The 26,484-nt window shown below is 48.6% G+C and overlaps 1 protein-coding gene across 1 annotated transcript in view; it reads right to left on the bottom strand.

Moving 5' to 3' along the window:
- The window catches only part of LONP1 (lon peptidase 1, mitochondrial), a 213,826-nt gene that overhangs the window by 58,607 nt on the left and 128,735 nt on the right, over positions 1-26,484 (bottom strand). Inside the window, exon 12 of the mRNA XM_073653197.1 lies at positions 23,453-23,575. Coding sequence (XP_073509298.1) covers positions 23,453-23,575 — 123 coding nt within the window. The remainder of the gene's footprint in view (positions 1-23,452; positions 23,576-26,484) is intronic.

The following is a 26,484-nucleotide window of genomic DNA, read 5'->3' as shown; positions in this document are numbered from 1 at the left end:
AATATAAGTCTTACAGTTTAGGAAACAACCTAACAATTAACCAAATGGTAAAATGCATACATTTAAAACACAAGCAAATAATTTTAAACAGGTCATTATTTTCCATTGCTCATTATAAAAATAAAAGCCAGCTCTCTACATATGGGAAACAGAAAATATATCTATTGTTAAAGGGAACCCGTCACCCGATTCATGCTGCACAAAACACAGGCAGCATGAATTAGAGTTGGCCAGCTTTCTTCAGTACTGCTGCAGTTGTTTCACAGACCTCTCGCTATGCGAGACACCTGTCAATCACCTTGAGTGGTGCTGGGATCTTTAAAGTATATTTTCTCTAACATACCAGAGTGTTTCAGAGAACAACATACTACCTGGCTGCCATCATGCATTCAGGCTCTGATTTATGGGCAGCAGGAATAGGGCAAAATGTTCCCTTTAGGCTGTGTGCCCACGTAGCGTTTTTCAAGCGTATATGCTGCGGAATTTCCGCAGCGTAAACGCTTGAAAAACGCATGTATATCCGCACCCCATGGTCCCCAATGGCATTCTGCAATGTCAATGCCCATGCTGCGGATTTTTCCGCAGCGTATATGCTGCGGTCAAAAATCCGCAGCATGTTCATTAATTTTGCGGAAGCGCAGCGGAATCAATGTGCGGATGGTACCAAAGTCTGGATGAGAGGAGACTCTCATCCAGACCTGGGTACCAAAGAACCTGTAAAAAAAAGAATAAAATAAAGTTTATACTTATCTTCTGATGTTTTCCCTCCGTCGCGCTGTTGTCTGAAGGACCTGCCACGTCATTGAGTCATGTGACCCACCACATGACTCAATGACGTCATCGCAGGTCCTGCACACAACAGCGTGAGCCGCTCAAGCCTCCGGACGGGGCAGAGAATGCATCAGAAGGTGAGTATAAAGTTTATTTTTTTATTTTTTACCATTCTGAACAAGTTGTCAAGCACTTTTCCAAGTGATGCTTGGAGAAGTGCTTGATAACCCGCATGCGGAAATGCATGCAAAGACGCCTCACAAACGCTTCTACCTGGCGGGAAAACCGCATGTAATATCCGCATGCGATTTTCCCGCCAGGGAGAAGCGTAAAAAATATGCTTCAGGTCCGCAACGTGGGCACATAGCCTTACTGATCAACTTAGAAACAGTCACCTTTCACATATGTCTTCACCAATAGTCAAAGAATACAGCCCTTGAAAAAACATTTGCTATTTAGGTTTTGCTTGCATTTGTCTCAAAGGTTCTGCCCAGAGTCTAAGGTGCCAATTAGATCAAATTTTACAGAATAGCATAGCATTCATACCATTGCATTCAGCTTACCAAAATGATGAAAAACAATGAAAATTATGTCAATCAGATGACACTGACAAATATGGCTCCACATTTGTATTTCTGTTCTAATTATCTATAATATAATCGTAGATGAGTCCCTCTGTCTGAAGCCTCTATAGACGCGCAAGCACGATGCGCCTGTTCAGTCTGGACACCACAGAGGAACGCATCCACATCCTAAACGAGGAAGAGGATTGTGGCGCCGGAGATTTCCGGCACCATAACAACTTACCTATCCAGGAGGACAGTTGCCGCAGTGTCTCTTCGGGACGGAGGCCAGTAGATAAATCTGCCGTCGGAATCGGCGCATGCAAATAGCTCGCTTCCGATGTAGTTTTATTGAAGACACACTTGCAGTGAGTCTTCCAACAAAATGACGCCGGAAAGCGTGGACTGCGCAGGCGCTGATCCGCTACTACCGTGCTACCCCGCCTTCTCCTGACACCACTAATCATTTAAATATGTATCATATCCCCAAACTTTGCCGCTATTTTAAAGACACAAGACTTCTGCGTCACAGAGTGCCTCCGGTCTCTATCTTAATAAAACATTTGGTAAATATATTATATTAATTTTTTATTTATATAGCGCCAACATATTCCGCAGCACTTTACAATTAAGCGGGAACATGTACAAACAATAAATTCAGTACAAGGTGAGACAGTTTAACAGTTACATCAGGAGTGAGGTCCCTGCTCGCAAGCTTACATTCTACAAGGAAATGGGGGGACACAATAGGTGGAAAGTGCTTGTTATTTCAGGTCTGGCCATTATAATAAGTCGGGATTATCATATAAAGCTGTATGATCCGGTCATCAGCCTGTATGTTCAAGTGCAATACTCAATTACCGAGTGCAGTTATCGTGTGCATGGAGGGTGCAGAGACAGATGAACAGTAGGGAGCAGATTCTGAATAGTATTTAGGAGGGAACAGGGGAAAGTTAGTTTACTGGGTATTTGAGGTGGCAGGCTTGTTTAAAGAGATTGTTTTTAAAGCGCGCTTGAAGACATCGGGGCTAGGCATCAATCGGATCGTCTGGGGTAGAGCATTCCAGAGAACTGGCGCAGCACGAGAGAAGTCTTGGAGACGGAGGTGCGAGGTTCGGATTACGGGGGATGTTCGTCTTAGGTCATTTGTGGAACGGAGGGCACGTGTAGGACGATAGACTGAGATGAGAGAGGAGATATAAGGTGGTGCAGAACTGTGGAGAGCTTTGTGGGTGAGAGCAATGAGTTTATATTGGATCCTGTAGCGAATTGGTAACCAGTGTAATGACTGGCACAAGGTGGAGGCATCGGGGAAGCGGCTGGACAAAAATACGACCCTGGCTGCCGCATTCAGGACAGATCGGAGAGGGGAAATTTTGGTAAGAGGGAGACCGATCAGAAGAGAGTTGCAGTAGTCCAGACGAGAGTGAATAAGAGCGACTGTAAGAGTTTTAGCAGTTTCAAAAGTGAGAAAAGAACGGATTCTGGAGATGTTTTTGAGATGCAGGTGACAAGAGCGAGTGAGTGATCGGATATAGGGAGTAAAGGAAAGGTTAGTGTCGAATATGACCCCAAGGCAGCGGGCATGCTGCTTGGGAGTTATGGTTGAACCTTCCAAGGTAATTTCGATGTTAGGTAGAGTTAGGTTAGTAGAGGGGGAAACACAAGAAGTTCAGCTTTGGAGAGATTTAGATTAAGATAGAGGGAGGACATGATGTTAGACACAGCAGACAAACAATCCTTGGTATTTTGTATTAGGGTAGGGGTGATGTCAGGGTAAGAAGTGTATAATTGGGTGTCGTCAGCATAGAGATGATACTGGAACCCAAATCTGCTGATTGTTTGTCCAATAGGGGCAGTGTATAGACAGAAGAGGAGGGGGCCTAGGACTGAGCCCTGCGGAACCCCGATAGTAAGGGGATGAGGAGGGGAAGAGGAGCCGGCAAAAGAAACAGTGAAGGAGCGGTCGGAGAGGTAGGAGGAGAACCAGGAGATCACGGTTTCCTTGAGGCCTATAGAGCGGAGCATAGTGAGGAGGAGCTGGTGATCCACAGTGTCAAATGCTGCAGAGAGATCCAGAAGAATCAGCAGGGAGCGGTGACCTTTAGATTTGGCTGTTAGTAGATCATTAGAGACTTTAATGAGGGCAGTTTCAGGGGAATGTAAGGAGCAGAAACAAGATTGTAGAGGGTCGAGGAGAGAGTTATCTGAGAGATAGCGGATTAGATGGGAGTGGACCAGGCGTTCCAAGAGTTTAGAGATGAAGGGAAGATTAGAGACAGGTCTGTAGTTAGCAGAGCAGTTCTGGTCCAGGGATGGCTTTTTAAGTAAAGGGGTTATGATGGCATGTTTAAATGAGGAGTGAAAGATACCTGAAGAAAGAGAGAGGTTAAATATTTTAGTCAGGTGAGTGGTGACCACAGGTGAGAGGGACTGCAGGAGATGTGAAGGAATGGGGTCACTGTTGCAAGCCGAGAAGAAGCGAGGAGCTGGGTAACTTCTTATTCTTCTGTAACAGGCTCAAAGTTGGCTAGTGAGCTAGAAGTGCGGCAGGGAAGGGGATCCAGGCACTGAGGAGATTGGGCTGAGATGTCCTGATGGATGTGGTTGATTTTTTCAAAGAAATAAGTGGCCAGATCCTCCCCGCTGAGGTTGGTGGTGGGGGCCTGTGCTTTAGGTTTCAGGAGGGAGTTTAAGGTTTGGAAAAGTCGTTTTGGATTGTTGGACGTTGAAGTGATGAGGGTGGGGAAGTAGGATTGTTTGGCCAGATTAAGGGCAGAGTTATAGGTTTTGAGCATGAATTTATAGTGGATGAAGTCCTCTGCTAAAAGAGATTTTCTCAGCACACCTTAAGCAACGTTGAAGAAAACGTGTTTGCATCGTGTGCCAGGGCTGCCGTTGTCTGTGTCGGGTCTTTCTGCGAGTAGAAGGATCTGCTTCATCTAGGGCACTCTTCAGTGTATTATTGTAGAGTGACAATGCTAAGTCTGGACAGGAGAAGGAGGAGATGGGGGCTAAAGATGTGTGGAGATTGTCCATTAGCAGCTGGGTATTAATGGTACGTGTATTCCTATAAGTGTGGTAAGTGGGGGTGTCCCGGGTGAGGAGACAATTCTTAACAGAGAACGAAAGAAGGTTGTGGTCCGAGAGCGGGAGAGGGGAGTTGGTAAAGTCATCCAGCGAGCAGAGACTGGAAAAAAACAGGTCCAGAGTATTCCCGTCTTCATGGGTAGGAGAATTAGTAAACTGTGAGAGACGGAATGAAGAGGTTAGAGAAAGTAGATGAGAGGCAGATTGGGAGAGGGGATCATCAATGGGGATGTTAAAGTCGCCCATGATGAGGGTGGGGATGTCACAGGATAGAAAGTGAGGAAGCCAGGTGGCAAAGTAATCCAGGAACTGGTGGGAGGAGCCTGGAGGGCGATACACAACCGCCACTCGCAGGGAGAAGGGTTTAAAGAGTCTGATGGTGTGGACTTCAAAGGAAGGAAACATAAGTGAGGGAACTGGGGGGGATGACCTGGAAAGCACATTGTGAGGAAAGGAGCAGACCAACACCTCCACCCTGTCTGTTGCCAGGTCTGGCGGTATGTGAAAATTTCAACCCACCAAATGAGAGAGCAGCAGCAGCGGTGGTGTCTGGCTGCTGAATCCAGGTTTCAGTGATAGCCAAAAGGTTAAGGGAATTAGAGAGGAAAAAATCATGGATGTAAGTTAGTTTGTTACACAGAGACTATGCGTTACAGAGAGCACAATGGAAATCGATAGGAAAGGGCATGCACTGAACGTTAATAAGATTAGCAGGATTTCTATATGCAGCTGGAGGAGAGTAATGTATGCTAGTGGAGGGGGGCCTAGGGTTGGGGGAGATGTCGCCTGCGACTAGTAAAAGGAGAAAGAAGAGATAGAGCAGATGGTGCAATGATTTGTATGAACGTTTTGAGTGCTGCATGGAGGTAGAGGATGTTTGCAGTGGGTGAGGAATGTCAGTAGAGCCCCAAAGTTATACATGGGAGAGGGGATAAGGGAGGGGCTGATATAGAGTGAGTGAACAGAATGTGTTAAAGGGCGGGTGAGTTGTGAGAAAGCAGAAGTGAAAACAAATAAAAAGCAGATTGATAAGACTAATGCATAATGCAGTATGACTGACCGAGAAGCATGTTTGTATGAAAATCTTATGCAGCTTAGCTGTCTCCTGCCCTGTCCAACTGCCATGTATAACTGCACTTTTAACTATTGCTCTTCAAATCTATTGCACGCGTGACCCAGCACGCTTAAGCAACAGAATGTAACTCCAAGTACAGTACAGTAGCATTCTCTTGATGAGCTTCAAGAGGTAGTCACCGGAAATGGTTTTCACTTCACAGGTGTGCCCTGTCAGGTTTAATAAGTGGGAATTCTTGCCTTATAAATGGGGTTGGGACCATCAGTTGTGTTGTGCAGAAGTCTGGTGGATACACAGCTGATAGTCCTACTGAATAGACTGTTAAAATATGTATTATGGCAAGAAAAAAGCAGCCAAGTAAAGAAAAACGAGTGTCGATCATTAAGAAATGAAGGTCAGTCAGTGTGAAAAATTGGTAAAACTTTGAAAGTGTCCCCAAGTGCAGTTGCAAAAACCATCAAGCGCTACAAAGAAACTGGCTCACATGAGGACTGCCCCAGGAAAGGAAGACCAAGAGTCACCTCTGCTTCTGAGGATAAGTTTATCAGAGTCACCAGCCTCAGAAATCGCAGGTTAACAGCAGCTCAGATTAGAGACCAGGTCAATGCCACACAGAGTTCTAGCAGCAGACACATCTCTTCAATAACTGTTAAGAGGAGACATTGTGCAGCAGGCCTTCATGGTAAAATAGCTGCTAGGAAACCACTGCTAAGGACAGGCAACAAGCAGAAGAGACTTGTTTGGGCTAAAGAACACAAGGAATGGACATTAGACCAGTGGAAATCTGTGCTTTGATCTGATGAGTCCAAATTGGAGATCTTTGGTTACAACCACCGTGTCTTTGTGCGACGTAGAAAAGGTGAACGGATGGACTCTACATGCCTGGTTCCCACCGTGAAGCATGGAGGAGGAGGTGTGATGGTGTGGGGGTGCTTTGCTGGTGACACTGTTGGGGATTTATTCAAAATTGAAGGCATACTGAACCAGCAGGACTACCACAGCATCTTGCAGCGGCATGCTATTCCATTCGGTTTGCGCTTAGTTGGACCATCATTTATTTTTCAACGGGACAATGACCTAAACACACCTCCAGGCTGTGTAAGGGCTATTTGACCAAGAAGGAGAGTGATGGGGTGCTACGCCAGATGACCTGGCCTCCATAGTCACCAGACCTGAACCCAATCGACATGGTTTGGGGTGAGCAGGACCGCAGAGTGAAGGCAAAAGGGCCAACAAGTGCTAAGCATCTCTGGGAACTCCTTCAAAATTGTTGGAAGACCATTTCCGGTGACTACCTCTTGAAGCTCATCAAGAGAATGCCAAGAGTGTGCAAAGCAGTCATCAAAGCAAAAGATGGCTACTTTGAAGAACCTAGAATATAAGACATATTTTCAGTTGTTTCACACTTTTTTGTTAAGTATATAATTCCACATGTGTTAATTCATAGTTTTGATGCCTTCAGTGTGAATGTACAATTTTCATAGTTATGAAAATACAGAAAAATCTTTAAATGAGGTGTGTCCAAACTTTTGGTCTGTCCTGTATATATATATATATATATATATATATATATATATATATATATATATATATATATATATATTATACACACACACACATATACACGCACACACAATACAGACCACAAGTTTGCCCGCTCGGGAAAGAAATTAAGATTTCGCAACACTGCTTTGCTTGCTGAAAACGTCAATGAAGACGACATTGAGGCATGGTATCTTGGCCCAATGAACAACAAATGCTCATTTTGTAATGCCAACCATTTCCAAAATGAAATTACAACAAACTAGTTGTTTCATAATGGAACCATCATATTGGAAGAAGTACGAATGCATCCCTATATTACTAATTGCATGAAGAGATCGGAACCAAACTCCAAGAATTTTATGGAAAACATAAGATTATACAATAGTGCAAACGATTTTGCATCAATGGGAGCACAAATTGACCAATCAATTAACAGGCGATCAGGTCCTTTCTGTTACAGAATCCATGGGCAAATTTACCACTTAACATCTGCGTTGCACCCCAACCAAGGTGAATCACCAACATACGCCCAGTTATATATTCTGGATTCGGCTCAAGCCATGAATGAAAGAATGCACAATCCAGCCAACGGTGGATGCATTCGTAATGTTATGGAAAATCTACAAATAATTCTCGAACATATCAATCCTTTCTCCAGAGAATACAAAAATATGTTGCAATTTGAACAAGAAAAAATGCTAAAAGCAAATCTGGAAAACAGAATGCCAATTGATTACAGCATGACTTTCGTGAGAGAAAAACTGAATACTATGCACCCCGGCAGAATTAATGCTCCAACTGCCAGAGGGGAAATTGCTGCCATTTTCCACAGCACAGATGGTGCACCCCCATAAAACCATGACATTACAATTCATCCAAAAAGTGGGATTTTACTAAATATATCTATTCTGAGTAGACTCTGTGACCCAATGTGCTACCCTTTGCTTTTCCCTTATGGGGACTCTGGGTGGACTACAGAACTAAAAAAAACAGTTGGTTGAGGAAATGTGACTCAACTTCAATGGTATTCATACCACTTTGCCATTCGTGATGGTACTTTTAACCAGTTCCTTAATGCAGGAAAGCTGACACACCAATTTATGGGTTGATGCCTATTGCAAAACTGAGGCAAACCGTTTGAATTGGGTGCGCACAAATCAAAGTACTGTAAGAGCTGAAGAATATGACGTCCTTCACCAATTCGTGACCAACCACCATTTCATGGACATAAATATCCTACCTGGAAAAAAAATAAGTCATATTGCCATCAACTTTCCAAGGAAATCCAAGAAATATGGCACAAAACTACCAAGATGTCATGGCAATGGTCAGGAAATATGGCAAACCAGACCTATTTGTAACAGTAACGTGCAATCCAAAATGGAGAGAAATCAGCAACCATGCGACAGGCTCGATTTAGTAGCACGAGTATTTAACATGAAACTAAAATATCTACTTGGAGACTTAACCACATACCACAGATTTGGACGTGTTAATGGTGTGGTGTCTAATTGATTTCCAAAAAAGAGGGCTCCCTCATGGACACATATTGGCATTTATGGCCCCGGAATACAAAGCCTGGAAAAAAGAAAGAATTTACAAAATTGTTTACAAAATCCGCAGCATGTGCATAGAACATGCGGAATCCCCTTGGGGACCATGGGGTGCAGATTACCTAGCGTTTCACAAGCGTTTATGGTGCGGAAAAGGGGGCGAGCAAGACAGTGCCGCCAACTCAGAAACCCTTCTCAAAGAGGTGACCGCCACCAGGAAGGCCACCTTCCAAGAAAGCAAGTAAAGCGTAGCTGAATCCATAGGCTCAAACGGCCCATGCTAAAGAGCCTCCAAGACTAGATTGAGCCGCCAAGGAGCCACAAACGCCCTCCGAGGCGGAAACGGACGTGCAACCCCGCGAAAAAACGAACGCACATCCCTGCGCGAGGCAATAGCCTTTCGAAAAAGCACGGATAGTGCAGATACCTGACCCCGCAAGGTACCAACCGCCAGACCCTTGGCCAAACCACATTGCAGAAAAGCCAAGAAGTTGGGAATGGAAAAAACCCTCGGGTTCCTTGACGATCCAGAACACCATGAAAAGAAGGCCTCCCAAGTTCTGTGATAAATCCTAGTCTTAGCTGGACCTCTGGCCGCCCTCAAGGTGGCAATGACCTCGGCCGAAAACCCACGACGGGTCAAGACCTCGGTCTCAAGAGCCACGCCGTCAAACGAAGCGACTTCAGGTCCAGATGGCGAATGGGCCCTTGGGTTAACAGGTCCGGGCGAAGAGGCAGTGGAAACGGAGGCGCCGCCAGTAGAGACACCAGCGCTGAATACCACGCCCTCCGCGGCTAATCCGGCGCCACCAAAATTGCCGAAATTCGTTCGAGTTTGATCCGCCGGATCACCAGAGGAAGTAAGGATACCGGTGGAAACACGTAGATCAGCTCGAACTGGTCCCACGGGGCCACTAGAGAATCTACCGCCACAGCCTCCGGGTCCCTGTACCTGGACATGAACGTCGGAATCCTGGCGTTCAGCCTGGATGCCATCAAGTCCACTTGGGGAGTCCCCCAACGGGAGCACAGCAGTGCAAAAACTTCCAGATGAAGACTCCATTCTCCGGGATCCACCTGCTCGCGACTGAGAAAGTCCGCCGAGATATTCAGCACTCCTGGGATGTGAATCGCGGAGATGACTGTAACCCTGGACTCGGACAATACCAGGATCCAAGAGACCTCCATCATGAGTCTGGAACTCCTCGTCCCGCCCTGATGGTTGATATACGCAACAGCTGTCGCATTGTCCGTCTGAATCCGGACCGGCAGACCGCTCAAAAGGGACCGTCCAATGTCGGAGGCAGAGAAATATCGCTCTCAAATCCAGGATGTTGATCGGCAGAGACGACTCCTCTGACGACAAAACCCCCTGAACCCAGAGATCGTTCCAAACCCCCCCCCCCCCCATCGGTGGTAATGACCGACCACCGTGGGAGGAGGAAAGATTTCCCCAGGGATAAAGCCTCCGGACGTAACCACCATCCAAGAGACTCTCGCACCCTGCCGGAGATACCGACACAGCGATCTAGTGAAGCCGGCGATCGATCCTAACGGGTCAGAATAAGATCTTGGAGACCCCGGGAATGAAATTGTGCAAACGGTACCGCTTCCAAATAGGCGTCGCGGATGGCAATCGACACCAAGAAATCGTACTGCGACAGGGCCGCGACGACAGAGCGAAGAGACTCCATACGGAATTTCCGGGTCCGGACATGAACATTCAATTCTTTGAGGTCCAGAATGGGGTGAAACATGTCCTCTTTTTTGGGGACCACAAAAAGGTTGGAGTAAAACCCCCTTCCCCGGTCCTCCGGTGGAACCGGAACCACCACACCCTGCTGCAGAAGAGTGTCGACCTCCCGCAGCAGTGCGGCAGCCAGCTTGGGCTCGGACGGGATGCGTGACTGACGAAACCTGTCCGGGGGTCGAGAATGAAACTCTATGAAATAGCCCGCCGACATAACCCGCGTCACCCAGGCGTCCGATACGTGGGACGCCCAAATCGACCCGAATTGTAGCAGACGACCTCCCACCCGAGAGCCCTCAAGAGGGTTCCTGGCGTCAGTCCGCCTTAGCGGGCTTTTTGTCAACCTCCCGTTTGTCCTGACGGAAATGTTTCCAGGGAGTACGGGATTTCTGGGTGGTCTTTTTTCCCGGAAGACGAGGGACGACCCGATCTCCAAGAGGGCTGACCGAACCGTCCCCTGGGCCGAAAGGACCGGCGACCACTACCGGCACTTGACTTGCCAGAAGTAGAAGCCGCTGCTTTCCGCTGCGGCAAAGCCGAATCCTTGGCCTTGGCAATCAGCTCCGTGAGGTCCGAGCCAAAAAGCTGACCGCCCTTGTACGCCAGACTCAACAAACCTTGCTTGGATACTGCGTCTCCAGTCCACTGTTTAAGCCACAGTGCTCTCCTGACTGTGACGGCAGAGGATTGAGCCCTGGACAGAACCGAAGTCGTATCCAGCACTGCGTCCCTGCCATATCGGGCCGCCTCTTCCAACAGCTGGAAGGGCCTTTCCACCTCAGACAGCGGAGACCCATCTTGCCACGCCGTCCGCAGCTGATCCAACCACCGCAGAGAAGCCTCACCAGCCCACATGGCCCCCAAGGCCGCTCGGAATCCATGACCCGCGGCCTCGTAGATGGACTTCGCCGCTAACTCCGTCCTTCTGTCCAGCGGGTCATGTAGACTCGCCTTCCCTTTAACAGGAAGCAAAGAGGATTTGCTCAGCTGAGACAATGGCACGTCCACTTCAGGAGAGGGGACCCAATTAGCGATCGTCTCCGTGGAGCAGGGATACAGGGCATCAAAAAACCGCATCCCCTGGAAGCGTTTATCCGGACACAGGCGTTCCTTCTCCACCGCCTCGTTAAGTTCATCGTGCGCCGGCAGCGTCGAACGAGCCCGACGTGACTCCTGATACAGCCGGGCCGACTTGCCAGGGCGCCTCGTCACCTCTTCAGACAGCTGTAACGCTTCCCGCATAGCTCCACGCGGCCCGAAAGCGAAGCAGAGCGCCCCTGCCGATCCTCTTCATCAGAATCGGAGACGTCACCAGCAGAGTCTGTCGGTGATTCCGAAGCCTCCGACGCACTGCGCGGAGGAGGCCGCGCCACTACAGGCCTGTGGCGCTTCTTGCCTCGTGATGTCGGTTGGGACTTAGCTGATACCCAATGACCTAGGAGGTCAGACAGACTGTCAATGGAGCGAGTGAGCGCCTCCACTTTAACATCACTGAGACCCCCGACCAGTGTCGAACCTGACGCCGTCGAAGACCCCGGCGTATCAGATACGCGTGACCAAACCTGAAGCGGACCGGGAGAGAGATCCGCGCTCCCTGGTCCCTGATCCGACATGCCCCCACACAGTTGCGAGCGTCACGGATAAGGCGGTAAAAACCCCTTACAATGGGTACAGTAACCGAGGATGTGTGATTCCGCTACCACAGCCTGTTCCTACACAAAAAAAAACAAAACCCAAGCACTGAAGGGTTAAAGCTCTTCCTTAGAGGGAGAAGAGCTACCCCAGCTGCCTGCAGAGCAAAAGTTAACCTAACAGACTAGGGTGATGCACCCTCTGATCCCAGAAGCATGCACATCCAGAAAGGGTTAACTGCCCTGAAGAGGCCAGACCCCTTCAGAAGGGGTTAATGCTGCTGACCACGCAATACACCTTTGCCTTAAAAGGACAGAGGAGTGCGAGTCCCAGAGCCTCCTCAGCCGGGAGGTAGCAGCGCTGGACATAGCACACCCTGCCTGCCTTAACAGGCCAGCAGTAAGGTGCTCTGCGCTGCAATAGTGAGAAAAAGGAATCTTCTGCCTTAACAGGCAGAAGTGACTCACCAGCTGGCCGCGGTGACTGCTCTTCCCGGTGTCTGGTGTAGAGAGCAGGGAGCAGGAGGTTGCACGAGGTAATGGACGCCGGCAGAAGGACCCGGAAGAAGAAGGGGCTGCGTCAGCTCCAGCGCGCGCTTTCCTGGCGCTTCCTGACTGAGGCTATGATGACAGGCAGCAGAGAGGCGCGAAGCCACGCCCCCCGCCGCCGCATACTAACGGAGCCCGCGCTCCTCCGTCCCTGCTCCCCTGCCACAGAGAACACCACAAACGCCTGCAGCGGTGATATCCTGCAAGGACAAAACAGTAGTCACCATTTGAAACAGTAACAGCGGCTGCCGTCGCAGCCGCGAAAGCACTCAAACCTTGGAGCACTTACCCAGCTGAGCGCCACAGGGACCCCCAGGGATGTGTGGCGCCGTGGCCCTTTGCTCCCCCCCACGGCGGAGCGCGCAGGGACCCCCAGAGGCGGTGTGCGTCTCCGCCAGGAAGCGCCCTGTATCCCCCGGGGCCGGCAGGCTTCTGCGGGAACCTCCTTAGGGAGTACGCAGATCTGCCAGGGGAGGGTCAGGGGTCCCAGCAGCGCCGAGACCCCCTGAGACCTCTAGACCACGGGGGGTCCAGGTCTCCGGGAATGTAAAATAAAAAATTCTTCAGAGGAGCTGCAAAGGCAGCGACTATCCTCTGCGACCTCAAATTTAAAACTGAAGGACATGGAGTAGGAGGAGCTTAAACTGGAGGGGCCGGTCGTCACTTTTTCTAATCTGAGGTGAACTATCCTGTGGGGCTCCGCCTACCCACTAGTAATGGATCTGTGTCTCCCTTCCTTCCCTTCTGCTGCTGAAACATGTTAAATGGAAACCATGTAGCAAATGTCATAAAACCACAATTGGCAGAATGTTTAACGTTAGTCCATTAGAGAAAAATACTTTCTCCAAATTCTCCTTCTCAATGTTGGAGGCTAGTGTTGAGCATTCCGATACTGTAATATCGGGTATCGGCCGATATTCGCGGTATCGGAATTCCGATACTTAATTCCGATACTTTTACAATATCGGATACCGGAATCGGAAGTTCCCATAATGCCTGCGCTCTGCAGTGTCTGTGAAGGATGACAAGTTGGATGGCAGCGCGATCCAGCCTGTCATCAGAATGCCATCCCAGCCGGGGAGAATTCTCCTGATTGTTTAAAAGCCGGCGCGCGGTATAAAGCCGCCGGCTTTTAAACAATCACACAGCCCCATACTGCTTCCCCGCAGCCTCCCACCCCGATCCTCCGCTCCCCTCGCCACCTCCCATCCCGATCGTAAGTTAGGACCGGGCGGGGAGCGCAGCTCCAAGGAGCGGGGAGTGAAGGACCCGGGCGGGGAAGCCGGCAGTGAAAAGACTTCACCGCCGGCTTTCCCGTTCTGTGCTGCGCTTTCCCGCCGGTTATTTCAAATGAACAGCTGAGGTATCAGGTGATGCCGATCAGCTGTTCATTTGAAGTCGCCGCGGTGCCCTCAGAGGGTTCATGTGAGTTCATGCTTGACTGCATTGCATGAACTCACATGAACTTTCCCACGGCTGCACAGGTCAGCCTCACCTCCCAGACCCGTCATGATTAGTGTGTGTGCGGGGTGTGTGTGCGGGGTGTGTGCGCGATGTTTGTGCGGGGTGTGTGTGCGGGGTGTGTGTGTGCGGGGTGTGTGTGTGCGCGGGGTGTGTGTGTGCGGGGTGTGTGTGTGCGGGGGGTGTGTGTGTGCGGGGTGTGTGTGCGGTGTGTGTGCGTGCAGGCAGACCTAGGCCGATGTGACACTACTACTCCCATCGGCCTATGTCTGTCCCCCGTCCACTCCTGCCAGCAGGATCAGCTCGATGGGAGCAGTAGTTCCCATCAGACTGATCCTGCTATTTAAATTGCCCTACTGTGTCCCCAATAAATGTTAAATACATGTCATTGGTGGCCAATGGTTACCTAAAAGAAATTAGTTCATACATTACCTGTCCCCGCCGATCGCCACCTAAAATAAAGTAAAAAATAAAAAACTACACCTATACTCACCAAGACACCTAATTCCCCGAAGCCATCGATCTCCTGTAATAAAATATAAAATAATAAACCACAACCTTATCCTTACCCCTCCGTAGCAGTCCACGAGTGTCCCACAAAGATCTCCAGTTCAGAGCAGCCACATAGAATGTGACCGCTCTGAACCGCTGCCGCCGCTAGAATGACGGGGCCGTAAGGGTTCACCGGAGTTCAGGCAGCGCTGCTCCGGTTAGCTCCTTTACGGCCCTGCTGTATCGTGAGAAATTCCCACGGTACAGCAGTGCCGTAAAAGAGGTCTCCGGAGCTGCGCTGCCTGAATGCACTCCGGTGACCTCAGTCAGTGGCTCCCGCTGCCGGGAGCGGACGTGTTCCCGGCAGCGTGAGCTTACAGCAGCCATGCACAGCTGTCACCATCTCCAGATGTGACAGCTGTGCATGGGAGATCAGCGCAGGAACGTGGACAGGTAACTATTATTTTTAGTAAACTAAGAATTAAATAAAATTGTGTGTTTTATTTCAAATAAATTATTTTTTTCTGGGTGTAGTGTGTGTTTTTTCTTTTTAACACTTTGTAGGTTAGTAATGGGGGTGTCTTATAGACGCCCATCATTACTAACCTGGGCTTCATGGCAGCTGGCGCTGACATGAACCCCACCACTATTACCCCCTGCCACCGCACCAGGGCAGCGTGGAAGAGCGAGGCTAAGTGCCAGAGTTGGCGCATCCTATGGATGCGCCATTTCTGGGGCGGCTGACGACTGGTGTTTCTAGCCTGGGAGGGGGCCAATATTCATGGCACCCTTCCTGGGCTATTAATATCAGCCCCCAGCTGTCTGCCTAGCCTTTGCTAGCTATTAAAATAGGGGGGACCCCACGTCATTTTTTTGGGGGGGGTCCCCCATTTTAATAGCTAGTAAAGGCTAGGTATTCAGCTGGGGGCTGATATTAGTAGCCTGGGAAGCTCCGTGGGTTTTACCCCCTTCCCAGGCTTCAAACATCTGCCCCAGCCGTCTGCTTAACCTCCGCTAGAGACTAAAATTATGGGGGATCCCACGCTATTTTTTTTTTAAATAAATCCATTATTTTAACACTAAATGACATTTGAGGAGTTAATAAAGATGCAGTCCCTAAATTATTATTTATTTTTTAATTAATTTTTCCCAAAACTTTTGACGTGGGCTTCGCCATATTTTTGTATGCCAGCCAGGTACAGCATCCAGCTTCTATGAACGCGCCATTTTCCGGGGCGGCTGCGGACTGCAATTTTCAGCGGGGGGCAGAAAGCTTGGGCCTCCCTGCGCTGCAGATTCCATCCCCCAGCTGCCTTGTTGTACCTGGCTGGACACAAAAATAGGGCGAAGCCCCACGTATTTTTTTTTTTAATTATTTCATGAAATTCATGGAATAATTAAGAAAAAAAGGGCTTCCCTATATTGTTGTGTCCGGCTAGGTACAAATAGGCAGCTGGTGGTTGGGGCCCCACCCGCTGCAAATTGCAGTCCGCAGCCGCCCCGGAAAATGGCGCGTTCATAGAAGCGCCATCTTCTGGCGCTGTACCCAACTCATCCAGGGCCCTGGTGCGGTGGCTCACTGGGTAATAAAGGGGTTAAGGCCAGCTTGGCATTATCAGCTGGCCCTAAGCCCGAAATTCATGGGGTCACGCCAATATTAGACATGACCACCATGAATTTCTAGTAAAGTATTTAAAAAAAACACAAACACCCAGAAAAAAGTCCTTTAATTGAAATAAAGACAATTCTTTATTGTTCTAAATTAAACCATACTTACAGTCACGCCCATTCCAGCTGAAGCCAACGATCTCCTGCAATAAAAGTAAAATAATAAAGCAACCTCATCCTTACCTTTCCATGGTTCCCAGGACAGCTTCAGCTCTGCTACATCGAGATGACAGGCTGGACCGCAGCAGAACGCTGCCATCCAGCCTGTCATCCCGCAGACACTGAGAAGCGCAGGCATGCTTGCGCTCCTCAGTGTCTCGCTGTGACGGCATCCAGATGAGCCGAGGTCATGTCCAATGAACTCAGCTCACCTCATGTACGTCACTGACAGCGTGGGAAAATTCTCCTGCACTCAGCACTTCAGCGTGAGAATTTTCCTTCTGTCTGCATTGAAAATGGATGTATTGTTGATGCGGTCTTTCCTCAAGTCATACAACCAGAAGATGAAAGCATTGCAAACCGTGCAATCCTAACTCCAAAAAACCAACATTCACATGAACTGAATGAAAATGTTCTTAGACGAATTCAGTCTGAATTGAAATGCTACACCAGTATTGATTCCATTCAGCAAGATACTGCAAATGCTGAGGAAGCAGCAAACTATCCGATGGAGTTCTTAAACAGTTTAACGCCTGGTGGTATGCCTCCTCATAGATTACATTTGAATGTTGGAGCAGTAGTCATGCTATTAAGAAACCTTACCTCAACAAGAGGTCTTTGCAATGGCACCAGAATGGTTGTGAAGCAAATGATGTTAAAAGTCATTGACTGTGAAATCCTCACCGGATCATTTAAAGGTACAAGGGTATTCATTCCCAGAGTTATTCTGGCACCAAGCGATCCTGATCTTCCTTTTACTTTAAAACGAAAACAGTTTCCCTTAAGACTTCCTTATGCTATGACCATCAACAAAAGTCAAGGGCAAACACTGGATTCAGTTGGCATATATTTGCCATCTTCAGCCATGGCCGACTTTATGTCACATTTTCAAGGACAAAATCCTTCCAACAAGTCAAAGTCAAAGTTTTCGCTACTGATCAACAAGGCAACTTAAAGAAAGACCACAGAGTTTACACCAAAATTGTTTTTTTTTACAGAGAAGTCTTTAATAAAATTTAAAATGTTATATATAACAATGAATGTGCCTTTCTGTTCGAAGCCAAAATGGGTGGCGCCTGTGCAGTGTGGTGCCCGAGTCAGAGCGTGTGCATACTGCACTACGATGCCATTTTAGTGAAGACACTGTCTGTGCAAATTCCCAGACACAGTTTCTTCAAGTAAATGGCGCCAGATACTGTGAGATACGCACACGTTGACTCAGGCACTATTTTATGGGAACAGCACATGACCGGATGAGGGCGCAGGATGGGGGCAGCACATGACAGAATGAGGGCAGCACATACCAGGATGGGGGCGCAGGATGGGGGCAGCACATGACAGAATGAGGGCAGCACATGACAGGACGGGGGCGCAGGATGGGGGCAGCACATGACAGAATGAGGGCAGCACATGACAGGACGGGGGTGCAGGATGGGGGCAGCACATGACAGCATGGGGGCGCAGGATGGCAGCAGCACATGACAGCATGGGGGCGCAGGATGGCAGCAGCACATGACAGCATGGGGGCGCAGGATGGCAGCAGCACATGACAGCATGGGGGCGCAGGATGGCAGCAGCACATGACAGCATGGGGGCGCAGGATGGCAGCAGCACATGACAGCATGGGGGCGCAGGATGGCAGCAGCACATGACAGCATGGGGGCGCAGGATGGCAGCAGCACATGACAGCATGGGGGCGCAGGATGGCAGCAGCACATGACAGCATGGGGGCGCAGGATGGCAGCAGCACATGACAGCATGGGGGCGCAGGATGGCAGCAGCACATGACAGCATGGGGGCGCAGGATGGCAGCAGCACATGACAGCATGGGGGCGCAGGATGGCAGCAGCACATAGCAGCATGGGGGCGCAGGATGGCAGCAGCACATAGCAGCATGGGGGCGCAGGATGGCAGCAGCATGGGGGCGCAGGATGGCAGCAGCATGGGGGCGCAGGATGGCAGCAGCATGGGGGCGCAGGATGGCAGCAGCATGGGGGCGCAGGATGGCAGCAGCATGGGGGCGCAGGATGGCAGCAGCATGGGGGCGCAGGATGGCAGCAGCATGGGGGCGCAGGATGGCAGCAGCATGGGGGCGCAGGATGGCAGCAGCATGGGGGCGCAGGATGGCAGCAGCATGGGGGCGCAGGATGGCAGCAGCATGGGGGCGCAGGATGGCAGCAGCATGGGGGCGCAGGATGGCAGCAGCATGGGGGCGCAGGATGGCAGCAGCATGGGGGCGCAGGATGGCAGCAGCATGGGGGCGCAGGATGGCAGCAGCATGGGGGCGCAGGATGGCAGCAGCACATGACAGCATGGGGGCGCAGGATGGCAGCAGCACATGACAGCATGGGGGCGCAGGATGGCAGCAGCACATGACAGCATGGGGGCGCAGGATGGCAGCAGCACATGACAGCATGGGGGCGCAGGATGGCAGCAGCACATGACAGCATGGGGGCGCAGGATGGCAGCAGCACATGACAGCATGGGGGCGCAGGATGGCAGCAGCACATGACAGCATGGGGGCGCAGGATGGCAGCAGCACATGACAGCATGGGGGCGCAGGATGGCAGCAGCACATGACAGCATGGGGGCGCAGGATGGCAGCAGCACATGACAGCATGGGGGCGCAGGATGGCAGCAGCACATGACAGCATGGGGGCGCAGGATGGCAGCAGCACATGACAGCATGGGGGCGCAGGATGGCAGCAGCACATGACAGCATGGGGGCGCAGGATGGCAGCAGCACATGACAGCATGGGGGCGCAGGATGGCAGCAGCACATGACAGCATGGGGGCGCAGGATGGCAGCAGCACATGACAGCATGGGGGCGCAGGATGGCAGCAGCACATGACAGCATGGGGGCGCAGGATGGCAGCAGCACATGACAGCATGGGGGCGCAGGATGGCAGCAGCACATGACAGCATGGGGGCGCAGGATGGCAGCAGCACATGACAGGATGGGGGCGCAGGATGGCAGCAGCACATGACAGGATGGGGGCGCAGGATGGCAGCAGCACATGACAGGATGGGGGCGCAGGATGGCAGCAGCACATGACAGGATGGGGGCGCAGGATGGCAGCAGCACATGACAGGATGGGGGCGCAGGATGGCAGCAGCACATGACAGCATGGGGGCGCAGGATGGCAGCAGCACATGACAGCATGGGGGCGCAGGATGGCAGCAGCACATGACAGGATGGGGGCGCAGGATGGCAGCAGCACATGACAGGATGGGGGCGCAGGATGGCAGCAGCACATGACAGGATGGGGGCGCAGGATGGCAGCAGCACATGACAGGATGGGGGCGCAGGATGGCAGCAGCACATGACAGCATGGGGGCGCAGGATGGCAGCAGCACATGACAGCATGGGGGCGCAGGATGGCAGCAGCACATGACAGCATGGGGGCGCAGGATGGCAGCAGCACATGACAGCATGGGGGCGCAGGATGGCAGCAGCACATGACAGCATGGGGGCGCAGGATGGCAGCAGCACATGACAGCATGGGGGCGCAGGATGGCAGCAGCACATACCAATATAAATGCTCAACACCCGGGCGTAGAACAGGTTCAATAGCTAGTATATATAAATTCTAGTTTGTAGATGAGCCTATTTACAGTGGTTATTAAGGAGCTTTATTCCTCAGCGCTGCTTAATTATGGCAGTGAAAAATATGTAAAGGGTGCCGCCTCCCATTGGCCGAAAATGCTATAGCACCTATCGTGGCGTTTAACAGCCTAGATGCTGCAGTCAATCACAACAGCAGCACCTAGATGGTAAACAGAAAAAAGGGGCATCATCTTTAACATCCTCGGCATCTCTCAACGGTGGGGTCCTGATGTGTTGCCATGGCAACACTAGCCCAAGTAATTGTCTGAGGATATGATGGCCTGTTAGGCTCTGCCATAAATAGGGTCTAAAAGGCAAGCGGCAGAGTTAAACTGGTTTAATCAACATGGCTGGCTAGCACACCAGCAGTTATTTTAGTTATACTTGTCCTAATTTGAAATTAATCACACTGATCAAGTTAGGCAAACATCAACAGAAATGCATTGGGATTCATATTATTAGAACTACACTGCTATAGCTGCATTTACATTCAAAAGATAATCGTGGATGAGCCTTCTTAAAAACACTCATTTCACAATCATCTTGCAGTGTAAACAGGCTGCCGATCACAGATCAATGATCAGAACACTCATTCATCAGGTAAAATCATCTTTCGCACAGCGCAAAAAAATGTTGTTCTCGGTGAGGCATCGTCCTGTGTAGAAAGGACTGTTACTGCTGAAAATAATGGCAGCCTATGTGCACTGAGCGATCTACTACAGATCAATGTGTATCGTTTATTTTGGTCTGCCTGTACAAACAAGCTATTAAATGACCGCTGATTTTATTTACCGGAGTGGCTTTCATATCGTGCTACTGGTCGGTTTGTGTGAACAGGCCCTTAAGTTTAATTTAGTTAGGGTCATGGATAAGGCACATTAGGCATAGTAATAGGGGCCCTATGACAACTACATGTTAAGAGTCTTTTGGGCTCCTTCGAGTGAGTTATACAATGACCATTTACAGAAAATCCACTGGGACTACACCAACTGAGGACGGAACTTGGTTCTCCACACACAATTGATGTCGTGATTGTGCATGTCTTAGGGATATTTGGCTTTCAGGTGAAATTTCAGGATGATCCTAAAATGCACCCTAACCTTTTGGTGGTGTTAGTATAAAATGGACCAACTCCTAAAATAAATAATAAATTGGGTACAGTAGTTCAGTGCAGGATGTGCTGTAAATGTTTTCATAATAAAGAATTTGGGAGAGTTCTGAAAAGTCTCTTCTATTTCTGATCTAAGGGTCTAGGCTTTTAGTTGAGATGAATTCGTGCTTCACTTTATGTACATGCTCAGTAGTGAGGCCGTGCTGTGGAGTCAGGAGACAGGGAAATTGAGGAGTCGAAGGATTGGCTTACCTACTCCACAGCCTTGCTGTCTCTAAACTTTTGAATGCACATGCCCAGCTGTTCAATGTTTCAGTACTTTTTGAACAATTTGCTGGTCTCTAACAAGGAGCTTGATGGCAAACTTCACAACAGGTGCTTGATCTATGAATCACTCATTAAATTTTGGAGTCCAATTTTAAATTGGTGTTTACACAGTCCTCCACATCATGCTGCTCACATTTTGACATCATGAGAGAAAGAAGACACCTAACAATTGAGCAACAGTACCTCACCATTACGAGGCTTCAACAGGATGGTCTCAGACGGAAAGGGCCAGTGAGCTTAGAGTGTCAAAGAGTGTCATCAACAGGTTATAACAGAGATACAGAGAGACTGGAAGAGTCACATAAAGGCAGAGAAGCAGACAGCCTTTGACCACATCGCACACTAATGACAGCTTCATTGAGAACAATGCCCTTAGGAACCGGATGATGAATGCCACACAACTCCAGGCACATTTAAGGGAGGTGACAGGCACCCAAGTGTCACGTCAGACCATTCAAAACCGTTAATATCAGGGTGGTCTGCGTGCTAGACGAGCTGCAAGGGTACCTGACCACACCACCAGACACATGGGCCAGGGAGCATCTATGCTGGGACGAGGGACCAGTGGGCATCAGTTCACTGATGAAAGTCGATTTAAGTGGAGCAGAAATGGTGGCTGGCAACGATGTTGGCGACGTCAAGGAGAGAGCTAAGAATCAGCCACTGTTGTCACCAGACGAGCTTTTGGTGGTGGTGGGCTAACAATGTGGGCAGATGTGTTTAGTCAGTACAGAACAGCACTACACTTTGTGAATGTTACAGTGACAAACTCCTGCTACTTGAATAACATCATTAATCCAGTCATTGTGCCTCTGCACGAACAACACAAGCCTAATGTCATCTTTATGGACGACAACGCTCCAGCTCATCGAGGTCGCATCATTAGGGAAAGGCTGCTGAAGACTGGGGTAGCTCAAATAGGAGTGGCCTGCAATTTCTCCAGACCTGAATCCCATAGAAAACCTTTGGGATCAGCTGAGTCATCGTGTAGAGGCTCATAACTCTGTACTCCAGAACCTCAAAGACCTGAGGGGCGCCCTTTAAAAAGAGTGGGATGCCATGCCTCAGCATACAACAGCTCGACTTGTGAACAGTATGAGACGTTGTTGTCAAGCTCAAGGCAACATGACAAGTTATTGAGACATTGACTTTTTCTTTAGGTGGGGGGGTAATACCCACCACTGTTTTTTGGCTTTTGTTTCAATAAATTATTTGAGAAGAGAAAATCACAATTGCATGCTTCTACTTAAATGCCCTACTTTCATGATAAAAAATATCACTGTAGCGTGAAATTTTTAAGTTTTCTAGAAATTTAACCCGAAAGCCAAATATCCCTAACTTTTTGTGAGTAGTGTATGTCTGTGACTACTTGCCCTGTGATATATGTCTGTGACTATACATTTTTTTTCGGGAGCAGAATGTATTTTGTGTTTATATTAGAAGCAATGCAAATGTTAAAAGTTACAGGGATCCTGTCACTCAATTCATGCTGCCCAAACCAAGAACAGTGTGAATCAGAGCCTGGCTGCACAATTACAGCCACAAATATTTTTCTCTAAAACACTCCAGGCTTTCAAAGAAATCATAGTGTGAAGAGCAGTCTGGGAACCACACGAGAGATGTAACTAATGTGGTGCGATCCTCGGCCAGCTTCTCCCCGTTCCGCTCTAGACGAGTTAAGTCTCTCCCTATTACACACATGAAGGAGACCTATCAACTAGAAAGGGTCTAAGAGAAGCCAGCCGGGGATGGCAGACTAGTTACATCTTTTCCTATGGTCTCTAGTCGGCTAGCTCTTCAAACTATGTTTTCTCTGAAAAGCTCCAGTGCTTCAGAGAAAAATATACCTGGCTGCAATCACGCAAGCCGTGCTCTAACTCTATGCTCTGGACAAGATGAATGGAGTGACAGGTTCCCTTTATATAGGATATTATAACATTCCTCTCCGATTAATATGTGAACTGAAGCTTAAGTCAACATACAGAAGTAGCTATAGAAAAAACAAACGAGGCCTCTCAAGTCAGTTGTCTGGATTACTGCTACAGAAATGCTAAGAATGACAGCAAACACCACACAATGCACATTAACACTATACATACCTTAGACAAGTCTACAGGTACATCCAAATAGTGATCCAAGAAGTTTGAATTCTGTTCTGGATCTAGGAGTTCCAAGAGAGCAGAAGATGGATCGCCTTGATATCCACGTCCAAGTTTGTCTACCTACCAGAAAATAAATATTGCATTTTATGATGTATAAAAGCAAGCTTAGGAAAACCAATTCTCATATTGCATTACACCCATTCTCTGTATGAAGAAAGTATCCCTAGCATTTGTTAAAAAGGAGGTCAAAAAGTGGCAAGTTTGTGCTCTTATTATATTCCCGCTGTTCAAGAGTATCTTTTATTTTCTTCTATGAAATATGGATACGATTCAAGAGATATGTGCCGTATTATTTAGTAATCTTAATAAGGTCACAGAATACATAGGGATAGCCATTACACTCTGCTGCAGCTCTCTGCTCAGTCTCAGCAATGGGGACAATGATACAATCATTTTGCACAAATTGTACATGAAGGGGAGTTGTTTTTTGTTAACACAATTCTGACCCTTTAAAGAAAATTAACTTGTGATGATGTTAAAGGAATTATCTTATGAAGACAACCTGTTGAAACATATGGACAAAATGAGGTCTCCTGCTTTGGTTACTACTCTATGAGCCAGAAAGAAGGGTAGCTCTGCACTAGCAACTCCCATTCTGCAGACTCAATGTGGCCTAGCATTACACGGGTGATCTTTCATATGAATGGCTGCTATGTAATGCAGAAGTCCCTTGACTGAGAATAAAAAATGTTAAAAATTATGACAGTATCACCTCTGCCATTGTAACCTCAGCATGTTTAACTCAAGGATTAAACCACCACATGTAGAAAATCACATAGCAATTGAATTAATCACATTCTGGTAGTTTTTCCAGGCAAGCCGTAGCACATACCATCCAATTATCTCACGTCAGTAGAGCACTGGCAGGCAGCACGTTCCCAAGTTTGTACGCACATTTCGGAGACACCTGCTCCCTAATCTTATAGGATTGAGCTTTACACTGGTGGGATGTTTCCCTTCCCCTTTGTCTGCGAGTCACACTTATTGCTTACTAGATGGAGGATCGATGCTATCGCATCGGGAGGGCGGTGATGTCATGATTGGGGCAGGCTTTGCAGCGTTGAGAATCTCTACCCCTCATGTGCTCATCCACCAATCCACTCTCTCTTTCCCCCATGTGCTGACTTCTCCCGTCTGTGCTCTCTTCTATTACCTGTCTACCCCATGTGCTATCCCCCTTGTCTGCCGTCTCTCTCTTTCCTGTGCTGTGTTCTTCCCTCATGTGCTGTCCCGTTTGAGCTGTCTCCCCCATGTGCTGACTTCTCCCGTCTGTGCTCTCTTCTATTACCTGTCTACCCCATGTGCTATCCCCCTTGTCTGCTGTCTCTCTCTTTCCTGTGCTGTGTTCTCCCCTCATGTGCTGTCCCGTTTGAGCTGTCTCCCCCCTGTGCTCTCTCCCCCATGTGCTGACTTCTCCCGTCTGTGCTCTCTTCTATTACCTGTCTAGCCCATGTGCTATCCCCCTTGTCTGCTGTCTCTCTCCTTCCTGTGCTGTGTTCTCCCCTCATGTGCTGTCCCGTTTGAGCTGTCTCCCCCTTGTGCTCAGTCTCCCTCCCCCCTGTGCACTTTCTCTCTCCCCATCTGCTGTCTTCTCCTCTCATGTGATCTCTTCTTTGACCTGTGCACCCCATGTGCTCTCCCCCTTGTTTGCTCTCTCTTTCTCTACCGCTGTGCTGTCTTCTTCCCTCATGTGTTCTCTCATTTGAACTGGCTTCCCCCGTGTGTCCTCTTTCCTATGTGCACTCACCCCTCCCCCTGTGTTAAAATGAAAGCAAAGTAAGTAAAGGTAACAGTTTATTAACATGGAAAAATTTATGACAAAGGTGCTTTAATTCACATTGTATCCACACAAGGACAAAACGTATGTACGGCGTATACAGTGTGTGTGCACGCGCGACGGTGTTCCGCTGGTGGTACCGCGCAAGAGGATGGTACCATCAGCGGTTTCCATATTGAGACACCCGTCACTTGGATGTCCCAATATGGCGGTCGGCAAACTTCCGCCGCTTGGAATTCTGGGATTCAGACACACATGGACGGAACAGGATGTGAAGACATTACAAGGCAGGTGTATATATATATATATATATATATATATATATATATATATATATATATATATATATATATATATATATATATATATATATATATATATATATATATATACACACATATATACATACACACACACATATACACACACACAGTACAGACCAAAAGCTTGGACACACCTCATTTAAAGATTTTTCTGTATTTTCATGACTATGAAAATTGTACATTCACATTGAAGGCATCAAAACTATGAATTAACACATGTGGAATTATATACTTAACAAAAAAGTGTGAAACAACTGAAAATATGTCTTATATTCTAGGTTCTTCAAAGTAGGAAACCTTTTGCTTTGATGACTGCTTTGCAAACTCTTGGCATTCTCTTGATGAGCTTCAAGAGGTAGTCACCGGAAATGGTCTTCCAACAATCTTGAAGGAGTTCCCAGAGATGCTTAGCACTTGTTGGCCCTTTTGCCTTCACTCTGCGGGCCAGCTCACCCCAAACCATCTCGATTGGGTTCAGGTCTGGTGACTGTGGAGGCCAGGTCATCTGGCGTAGCACGACATCACTCTCTTTCTTGGTCAAATAGCCCTTACACAGCCTGGAGGTGTGTTTAGGGTCATTGTCCTGTTGAAAATAAATGATGGTTACAACTAAACGCAAACCGGATGGAATAGCATGCCGTAGCAAGGTGCTGTGGTAGCCATGCTGGTTCAGTATGCCTTCAATTTTGAATAAATCCCCAACAGTGTCACCAGCAAAGCACCCCCGCACCATTGCACCTCCTCCTCCATGCTTCACGGTGGGAACCAGGTGGTTGGAACCAAAGATCTCAAATTTGGACTCATCAGACCAAAGCACAGATTTCCACTGGTCTAATGTCCATTCCTTGTGTTCTTTAGCCCAAACAAGT

The sequence above is a fragment of the Phyllobates terribilis genome, unplaced genomic scaffold, assembly GCF_046119375.1.
Source record: "Phyllobates terribilis strain yellow unplaced genomic scaffold, ASM4611937v1 Scaffold_1__5_contigs__length_1240528914, whole genome shotgun sequence".
In the NCBI taxonomy this organism is placed as follows: domain Eukaryota; kingdom Metazoa; phylum Chordata; class Amphibia; order Anura; family Dendrobatidae; genus Phyllobates; species Phyllobates terribilis.
Note: the sequence above shows the minus strand (reverse complement) of the source record. Positions and strands in the feature narration are given on the sequence as shown.